This window comes from Chenopodium quinoa, unplaced genomic scaffold, assembly GCF_001683475.1.
Source record: "Chenopodium quinoa cultivar QQ74 unplaced genomic scaffold, ASM168347v1, whole genome shotgun sequence".
Taxonomy (NCBI): Eukaryota; Viridiplantae; Streptophyta; class Magnoliopsida; order Caryophyllales; family Amaranthaceae; genus Chenopodium; species Chenopodium quinoa.
The window spans coordinates 1,771,803-1,782,032 of record NW_018743391.1 but is presented as its reverse complement, the minus strand read 5'-3'; the positions used below and the strand labels follow the sequence as shown (position 1 = coordinate 1,782,032).

At 36.5% G+C, this 10,230-nt stretch overlaps 1 protein-coding gene across 1 annotated transcript; it reads right to left on the bottom strand.

Annotated features, from left to right (window-relative positions):
- Nucleotides 1–9,412: 9,412 nt before the first annotated feature.
- LOC110738585 lies at nucleotides 9,413–9,943 on the bottom strand. Its single transcript, XM_021918979.1, has one exon. It carries the CDS (start codon nucleotides 9,941–9,943, stop codon nucleotides 9,413–9,415), a length of 531 nt encoding a protein of 176 aa, XP_021774671.1.
- Nucleotides 9,944–10,230: the final 287 nt, after the last annotated feature.

Sequence of the window (10,230 nt, the reverse complement as noted above, 5' to 3'; positions counted from 1 at the left end):
CTATAATCAAAAATAAATACAGGTGTAGCAGAATAGGGAAGACCCTACTCCAGCGCCAGACGAAAACATTTAGCGTCTGGCAATAGTTTTTAGCGCCTGGCGCTAGATCACAGCGTCTGGCGACAGAGTCAATTCTTGACGCCAGAGATATTTCAGCAGCGACAGAGCTCGAAGCCTCACAGAAAGGTGATTTTGACCTCATACAGCAATTTCGGGTTCCTTGGTACGCCAGTTAGCCCCTACAAGCAATTTGACATGATTAAGTAGTCGGTTTGATTACAATCGCAATAAGTGATCGACCTGACGAAAGATCGTCTCACTTAGCTTAAAGCGCCTAAGCATTGGCTCATCACGAACATAATGGTTCACAAGCAGCAAACCGCCGACGTACTAGCATAACGGAAGTAAAGTTCAAGCGAGTTTTAGAGATCGACAAGCGTTGGTCTTCGGAAATTTTTCTTCGGAATTTTATCGCAATAAACATTCAAGCAAAAGCTCTTTTGTTCAGAGACGCATGGACATTTCCATCAAGCTCTTTTGCTCTAGAGACGCTTGGGCATATCATCAAAGCTCTTTTGTTTAGAGACGTGTGGACAATCCTTTCAAGCTCTTTTGTTCAGAGACGCGTGGACAATCCTTTCAAGCTCTTTTTTTCAGAGACGCGTGGACATTTCTTTCAAAGCTCTTTTGTTCAGAGACGCGTGGACATATCATTCAAAGCTCTTTGCTCAGAGACGCGTGGGCATATCAATCAAACCTCTTTTGTTCAGAGACGCGTGGGCATATCATCAAATCTCTTTTGTTCAGAGACGCGTGGACAATCCTTTCAAGCTCTTTTGTTCAGAGACGCGTGGACAATCCTTTCAAGCTCTTTGTTCAGAGACGAGTGAAAATCGAAACAGCAAGATGGCGTTCCCTAGATTGTGGAGAGTTGTCACAAACAACTAAAGGTGATTTCAAGCGAAGTTGTCTTTGATCATATTCCCTTAGACGTGGAGGATGGTCACAGAGCGGAAGAGGATTGTTTCAATCGAAGCAATCTTCGATAGTGTTCCCTTAGACGTGGAATATTATCAAAACGGAAGAGGATCATTTCAAGCGAAGCAATCTTCTATATTGGAAGCAGTTACAAGCGTAGCAGTTTTCAAGCAGGATGGCATTCTCTTGGCAGGAGGTCATCGAAACAGTAAAGAAGCAACAAATCCATTACTTCAGAGATGTGTGCTCGACGGTGCAATATACGCGTTTCTTAACTCAATTATCTGTTTAACTAACGCTAGTTTGCAGGTATCGGCATTGCAAGAGTGATTTAGGATTGCAGAACGTTCTAAATCATTCTCCGTCCCTATCGATACTTTGACTTTTGTTTTCGAAACTCGCGTTTCTCCAAACTCAATCGAAGTGGGGGCTTCTGTAGACACCCATTTGTGTTTCCCCAAAACCAAACCCAGTGATGAGTACCTTTCACGTTGAATCATAATCGAATGAAATGAAAGTGTGGAAAGTTTAGTGTTGCGGATAGTTTTTAATTTCTTTTCTTTTCTCTTTTTTTTTGAAAACCTATTTTAAGAAAACAGCCAATCTAGTTTGGTTGGTCCATGATATGGTCCAATAATAGTGTAGTTGGATGGGGCTTGACAAGAGCTTTTCAACGATATATTATAAGCCCGATTCCGATGAATATTGAGGAAGTTATGGCCAAATTACTGAACTGGGCCTGGTTTGAGCCTTATATGCGGCCCAATCCTCTAGAGGAGGGCCTAATATGGATTTATCATTCCTAATGCAATTAGGAATGGTTTTAGTCTTCTAGATTCTTCTAGAAGGTTCTTTTCATTCCTAATTCAATTAACATTGATAAATTGACTTTTGACTTTTTAGAGTTTTAATTAGAATCAAAGAACGTTTTTGAGGAAAATACGATTTTATCCTCCCGTATGGCAATTTCTATCTGAATTTAAGAAAACGCGTGAATTTCTGAGTCAACGCCAAACGCCATCTGTAGCGCCAGACGCTACGCTTGGCGCTTGGCGCCTGGCGCTAGCCTTAGCGCCTGGCGCTAAGGTCAGCGTTTGGCGCTAACTTAGCTTTTTGCGTCAGAATTTTGTTTTTGATATTTTATCTTTTTGGCTGATTTTCTCTATAAATAACGTGCTAAAAACTCCGTTTTCATTCACCAAATCTCATCAAATTCTCTGGATTACTCTCTCTCTTTTCTAAATTAGCCTTCTCTCAAATATAAAAATTCCGCAGTCATTAGATTTAGAAACACCTAGCCATATTCTATGTTGCCTTCGCCCTAGACGTGAAAGGTTTAATTTCTGAGGGTTTGGTCCCAAATCTCTATTTCAATTATTTAATTTAATTGTTGATTTATATTTTCCTTGAAGTTACTAACGTGTGTATTTTGTTATTAGAAAGAGATACGAGGCATCAAAGTAAGTACTTTAATGGTTTTTATTGATGTTGTGATATAGAGTTCATGCTTAGGTTGTTATTATGATTCCTAGTATCATGTCTAGGGTAAATGTAATATTAAGTATGATTGTTATGATGCATTTTTTTTCTCTTTCCTAATATTCATGTTAGTATCATGTTAGGGCTAAAGCTTTAATTTTTATTGCTTAGTGACATGCTAGGGTTTGTTATTAATCTTGTTAGTATCATACCTAGGGTCTTGCTATTATTATGCTTTAACATGATTATTATGATTATGATTATTATAATAGTTATTATGATGATTATTGTTTTGATTATTATTATGATTATTTTGATTATAATTTATTATTATTTATTATGTTGCTTGACATATTTATTATTTATTGCTTGATCACACCTTTTATGCATGTTTAAAGGGAATTTGTACTTGTAATCACGCTTAATAAGATAATTAATAATCTTGTTTAGGGTTAATATGATTATAATTCAAATGATCGCCAATAATAGATTTATTTGTGCATTAATATTCAACCAACATAGATAAACAGGTTTAGGGTTAATCCTATTGATTGCATGTTAGTCAGAAAGCGCACATGAATACGATCAGAATAAAGTAGAGGCTTATTATTAGGGCAGGTTCAATCTCTTTTAGGTTGGATTTGTACCTTCATCCCCGAACCCTATTTGGTTCGAGACCTTATGGAGTTGACGATCTCTTGGATCGTTAAGGGGTGTAACCTTCACCTCGTGAACGGTTTATAAATTCCTAAAAAACTTGTTGGCGACTCTTTTGCTCTAGCTTCCTTCCCTTTGGACGCCACCGTACTTTAGTGTATGATCACAGTGGGGTTCAAGCTAGGGGTTAATGCTTGAAATATTCACTACAGTGACGCACGCCCCCCAAGTTTTACACAACGACCTCCATAATTCGTGTACCTGAATTCGAAGGTTGGAATTGCTCAAGAACTGTTCAGATATCAAAGGGGACAAGGGGTAGACTTGTGTTTATGTGTTTAGGTTCAATAATATTGTGTTATTGATTATTAAAAGAACTAGACAATACTCGTATTTTATATGTATCCCAAAAATAGGAGACAAATAAACAAACCCACTCAAGCAAATTAGGTGGGCCCAGTTGGGCAATGGCCCACCAGTCGGCCACGAGTATTCCTTGGAACGTTTAATCCCCCACGAGTGCGGATCGTCAGGCCTTACAATTAACTGATTGCATTACCATTTCCAATAATCCCCCACTAATGCAAGCGGATTAACAACATGAAATCTGAACAGTAAATGAAAGTCTCAGTACTTAAATGCTAGTATCCGAAGATTTGAACTAACACATCAGTGCACAAGGTTTTCAACACTTCCCTAGTGAGTATCCAAAGGTTTGAACTCCTAGTGATAGGCGTGTCGCGTACCTAACAAAATAACCGAACTAACTCTACTATGTAGCTGAGCAAGTAGGGGTCGAATCCCAAGAGACTAAGGATTAACTAATTAAACAGACTCAAATCAATACTAAGCAAGTAACCAAGCAAAGTTGAGAAATATATACTAAAACAATATTAACTAATAAAATAATAATAATAATAATAATAATAATAATAATAATAATAATAATAATAATAATAATAATAATAATAATAATAATAATAATAATAATAATAATAATAATAATAATAATAATAATAATAATAATAATAATAATAATAATAATAATAATAATAATAATAATAATAATAATAATAATAATAATAATAATAATAATAATACGGAATTAATCAAGAACTAAAAACATCTAAGATTAAGTATCCCCACTAATATGAAACAATGCAATAGAACAATCCCTTTCCCTCAATTAAATCAATAAATATTCCCCAGGACAGATGCTCCCTAAAACAATACTAAGAGTTTCTTTCGATCAACTAATAGCTTCCCTAACATGCAATCATACCTATTTTCATGGAATCATACATATTAAAGACATTGAGAATGGCATCTTATAAGCCCTAGCAAGAACAATTAGCTATTTTCATGCATAAAAGCTCTTACTTTTAATTAGGGTTCTAAAATCAATTAAGAATCAACTTTCGTTGTAAACCTAATCACATTCAATAATACTATTTCTAGTTTATCATTGATAATAAAACCAACCCTAACAAAGAGAAATTATGAATTAATTAAATTGGGAATTGGGAATCAAATAACACATCAATCCATATTAGGGTTCAACCTAACCCTAGATTATGAAACTACTCACACATAATAATAGAAATAACAAGACAATTAATTAAAGAAAACAATAACAATAAAAATTAACGAGAATAAGGAAGAGAAATCAATACTTGCAATTGGAATTAAATGTGAAAACTTGAATCTTGAAAGTAATAAGGAAGAACGTAATACCAAAAGCTCTAAAATAATGTATGTAAAAAGTGATAGATAAAAGACTATCTAAAACCTATTTATATGCTAGGAAAATAATAGTAGTCTTTTCTTAGGATTAGGACTCCTAAAATCCCTAAAATAGGGCTAAATTCGTTGGTAATGAAGAGGCCGCAACCGGGCTGCGGTACAAGGTCGCGAGCCGCGGTATTGCTGCGGTGTAGGCTGCCGACTTGAATTCTTGCTCCTTTGTGAAGTGCGCCGCAGGTAAGCTGTGGTAAGTCATAGTAAACCGCAATCAAGCTGCAGACTAGGCTGCCATGATGCTTCGTGGACGCTAAAAACGCTCTATATGAAGAATATCTTGCGTCCAAGTTGAATTCCACGCAAATTGATCCCTATTCCTATAAAAACAAAGACAAACAAACCGAGAAAAGCAATATCGAAATAGGAAGAATAATAGCTCTAAAAGAGTAGGAAAATGAAGGAAACACAATAAAATATGACCAAATATCACATATAAATCATGTATAATATCGTGTTATCAAATTCCCCCAAGATAAACCTTTGCTCGTCCTCGAGTAAAGCAGTGAATAAATAAATCAATACTTCACCCCAAAAATAATCAAAATCAAGAACAACCAATTCAAGGTAAATCTAACAAATATGCTTCAAAATCAACCAATCTCATCCATTTAATCACTCATCCTCCCTAACAATTGTCAAATAGAGCATACCACAAGAGCATATAGAATTCAAGACTAGTTCTCACACACTTGACTCTCATTTATGTGGCGAGTAAAAGATGTACTCGATCGCTCTCCATCCCAACCCCATCATGTGAACAATGCCCTCCCAACTCACGCACTCGTGTGTTTAAAAAGACATACACTCAACCTAATAGTCGACTCGGAATATGTCAAGTCATTCCTTGCATTGATAAGTAACTACTTTCACATTCACACAACTCTATGCACAAAGGTCAGAAAGTCTTTAAAGCTTGTAATGTAAGGTCAGGGTAAGAGGTAGGATAAATTTGGGAAAATGTGAGAGAAAAGCAATGCTTAAGGGAGCTAAAATCCTAACAAAACCAAGACCGAAAATAGATAATGACCAATCATCTCCAACATAACTCAACTCCACCAAAAATTCACCAAACATAAATCCAATCATATCAAAAATTTCCAACACTTACAATTACACTCATAAAAATATAACAATGTAGAACTTGAGTGAATAAACAAACCTTGAACTCTTCAACTTCATTTTTCTTATTGAAACTCATTTTTTTTTCTGATCAACCTTCACTTAGAACAATTGAATCATTAAACAATTTTTTCCTTTAAGTTCACTTTTTTTTTTCTTTTCATTTTTTTTTTCTTGAACTTCATATTTTTTTTTCATCATGCTTTATTTTTTTTCACAAGAAATTCAACTCTCAAATCATCAAAAATAAACCACCATGAAAAACAATTACAACTTCTTAACACCACTCAATTGTGCAAATAGTAAGCACACTACAAACTCTCTCACCTCACTCACTAATAGTTCCCCCAAGCTAAGCTTGGGACTAGTAACCAATGGGGCAAAATCGGTTTGTAATGTGGCTAATAATCAACAAAAAGGTCATGGCAACAACATGGGTAGCAAGAAGGGAACAATTGTATCTAATATCGTCTGAAGGCCACCTAAGAGAACAACGCCTTCGTCCTCCTCAATGTGCATAATAATGAGTCGTAAAACACTACTTATAGTCACAAACCAATACTCAAATTCATTGACATACCAGGAACTAACACACATTCCACACCAAATCAACTAGTCAAGCAATATATTCACAAACAGTTGGGAAAAATTGACACATGTTAAGGCATCCAAGCAATCAAATATCAAATCATGGCTAACTTATCCACAATACTCATCATCATATACCAAGAATCAAAACAATTTTTAAGTATGGGGCACAGGGAAGCATGATTTATCATTCATTGGAACGTATTTTTGTATTTTTTTTTTCAAAGCGGTAAAACTATACTAGAAAGCAATAAATCTATACTAAACCTCCCCCCACCCTTGAATCTTGCAATGTCCACATAGCAAAGGTAAAGTATCAAGACAAGTAAGGAGAGAAGATACTCACAAACCCTCATTGAGGGGGAAGAGGAGGGTTTTGAAACCCTTGAGACCGCAACCAAACACCAAAGTCAGTGAAAGCCTTCGATAAAGAAGCCAAATGATCCTTGATTTCCTTTTGCTCGGCCTTGATTTGATCAACACTCTGTTGCAATTTTGTAAGTGCTTGTTCAACCGACACTGGAGAAACTCTAGCACCTTCAAGAGGAGATGATGGAACGGGTGGCTCAGGAAGCAATGGTGCTTGATTTCTCAGTGAAGAATGAGTAAAGGACTAATTATTTATATCCTTCAAAGATATTTGCTCAGGAGGGGGAAATGCATCTTCATCTTTATGAGTGCACCAAAGGGTGGTGCCATCTTTCTTTTTCAACCAACTAGAAGGAATTTCTACTGCATCGATCCCATCTACAAAACCATCTCTTTTGAGTTCTTCATTGTATCCTAGATAATTTGCAATGTGAGTGATAAACCCTCCTTGCACAAATTTTCCTCCAGTAGTGTTATTATTGGCTACGTGTTGCAGTTGTTGAATAAAGAAGGCACCAATGTCTATAGGTTCAACATGAAGCATGTGATGGAGCATATATAACTCATCCTTACGAACCCTACTCCCTTCTTGTCGACCAAAAATTGTATTGGAAAACAACTTGAGAGTATATTGAGAGTATAACGTAGTGCAGGGTGGCGGACGGACGTAATAGAACTCCTCTTGGAATCATATGTGCCTTCACCAGTGAGGATCCGCCAAAGGTCATCTACATCCCATCTTATTGGGGTCATTCTCGAGCCACCACCCTGTAATCCAAAAGCCAAATTAAGATTATTCAAATTCCAAGTATGATCATTGTTGAATAGCCGAAAAGTGATCTTAGTCTCGCCACTTGATGGGTTTGGGAATAATTGGACTTTTAGAGAGCTTAAGAATTCCAAGGTTGCTCTCTGTGATGTTGGGAACTTAGTCATGAGAAGGTTGCCCATCCTGACATTATCGAAAAGCCAACGAATATCATCCTCAATGTGTAAGGTTGTCAAAGTATCAAGGTCACCATAGCGTGTGGCAACGACTCCTCGCTTAAAATAGCTGCTCATATTTCTCCTTATACTCTACATCCCCATTAAAATCAATGTCAAAGTAATTGACGGCTTCATTGTTCTTGGCTCTAGTGATTGGCGACGTTGCTTTCTTGCCATTAGAGACGGATGAATTTCGCTTGGATGATGAACCTTTCTTTATAAGAGACTGCCTTGCCTTAAGAGTGGGGTTATTAATGTCGTTCTTTTGTCGAACACTTGAAGTGCGTGCCATTAGAAAATCTTAGTCTCACGCAAAGAAGCAAGTTATAATACACAACCTCAAGCACGGATATACAAGCCAAAATTGCAATCAAGAAAGTAAAAAATTACAGGCAACCAAACTCAGTATAATCAATCCAATGATGACAACAATTTTAGTCACAAATATTCCGCCCAAATTGCCGGCAGTGACAAGGGATAAAGAGTCGAAAATTATTCGGTCAAAACAGAGGATCAAATTCTATATACTTGCTGCGATTATTACCTTCAATTCGCCACAAAATCGATCAAGAAAACCACCAGAGTTCGCCTAAAAGGAATTCGCTGACCCTGTAAGTTGCTTCTTGCCTTGCGATTATGCTTCTAATCCCTTTTCTTTTTATTTATCTCTTTTTTTTTTTTTTTTTTTTTTTTGGAATTACATTGAGAAAAGAAATCAAAACTGATGTGAATAACAGTGCACTCCGCAGCTTAATTGCGGTATTTTGGTGTTACCCGCGGTTCGGTTGCGGAGTAAACTGTTATTGTTGCTTGACTTGCTTCTTAATATACGGGAGTGAGATAAACCGCGGCATGATTGCGGCAAAGGTGGGTATATCGCGACCCGGCTGCAGAGTAGTCTGGAATGTCGCACTTTAGCCTCCACTATGCGTGCTTCTTCCTCCTGCAATCACACATTAGTTGTTAGCAGCAAAGAAAAGAAGTAAAAAGAGCTTAATTGCAGGGGAGGGAAGTAAGAACAATAATACTACAGACTACACTATGGTAATATATAGGTTCTACCTAACTTACCAAAATAATACAAAGAAAAAAAAAAATAAAAAAATAAAAAGCACTAAGACTACTACTAATCTGTAGAAACGAAAATCCTAGAAAAAAAAAAAACAAAAGCAAAAGGACAAAGACACTAAAATACAAGAAAAACTACTATAAAAAAATAATAACAACTAAGGAGTAATAAAAATAAAAATAAATAAATAAATAAAAGGAAAACCTTAATCCTAGAATTCTAGCAAATACTAGTAAAGCATATACTAAAACAACTAGGTAAAAGATTAAAAGAAAACTAAATAAATAAGCTATATATATAGAAAAAAATTTGGGTTCCCTCCCAAAAGCGCTAGTTTAACGTCATCTAGTTTGACCACCTTTTTATTCAATTTGAGTGAGGATCGGAAAGGGTAAAAACCGCTTTTCCTTCAACGGGTTCGCCTTCTCGATAGTGCTTAAGACGTTGTCCATTAACCTTAAAAGAACCAGTAGCTTCACTCCAAATTTCAACTGAATCATAGGGGAAAACCTTTCGTACTTGAAATGGACCGGACCATCTTAATCGGAGTTTCCCAGGGAACAATTTCAAACGAGAATTATACAACATGACCAACTCTCCTTCGCGAAACTCTCGCCTTAAAATATGCTTATCATGCCATTTATTTGTTCTCTCCTTGTACAACTTTGAGTTTTCATAAGCTTCCATCCGAAGTTCATCCAACTCGTTAAGTTGTAGCAATCTTTTCTCACCTGCTGCTTTAGCATCAAAATTTAGGCTCTTGATAGCCCAATACGCTCGGTGCTCTAGCTCAACGGGAAGATGGCAAGCCTTACCATCCACCAATCGATATGGGGTCGTACCAATTGGCGTTTTGAATGCCGTTCGATACGCCCATAATGCATCATCAATTTTCATCGACTAATCTTTTCTTGTCCTTGCAACAGTTTTTTCTAAGATAGATTTGATTTCACGGTTTGACATCTCGACTTGACCACTAGTCTGTGGGTGATAACCAATACCGATCCTATGTTGCACTCCATACTTTTTCAACATTGCTTCAAATCGATGCTCCAAGAAGTGTGTTCCGCTGTCACTAATCAACACACGTGGTAAACCAAAACGAGGGAAAATAATTTTTTTGAAAAATTTTCTTACCACACGATCATCATTGGTTGGAGTAGCAATTGCTTCAACCCACTTTG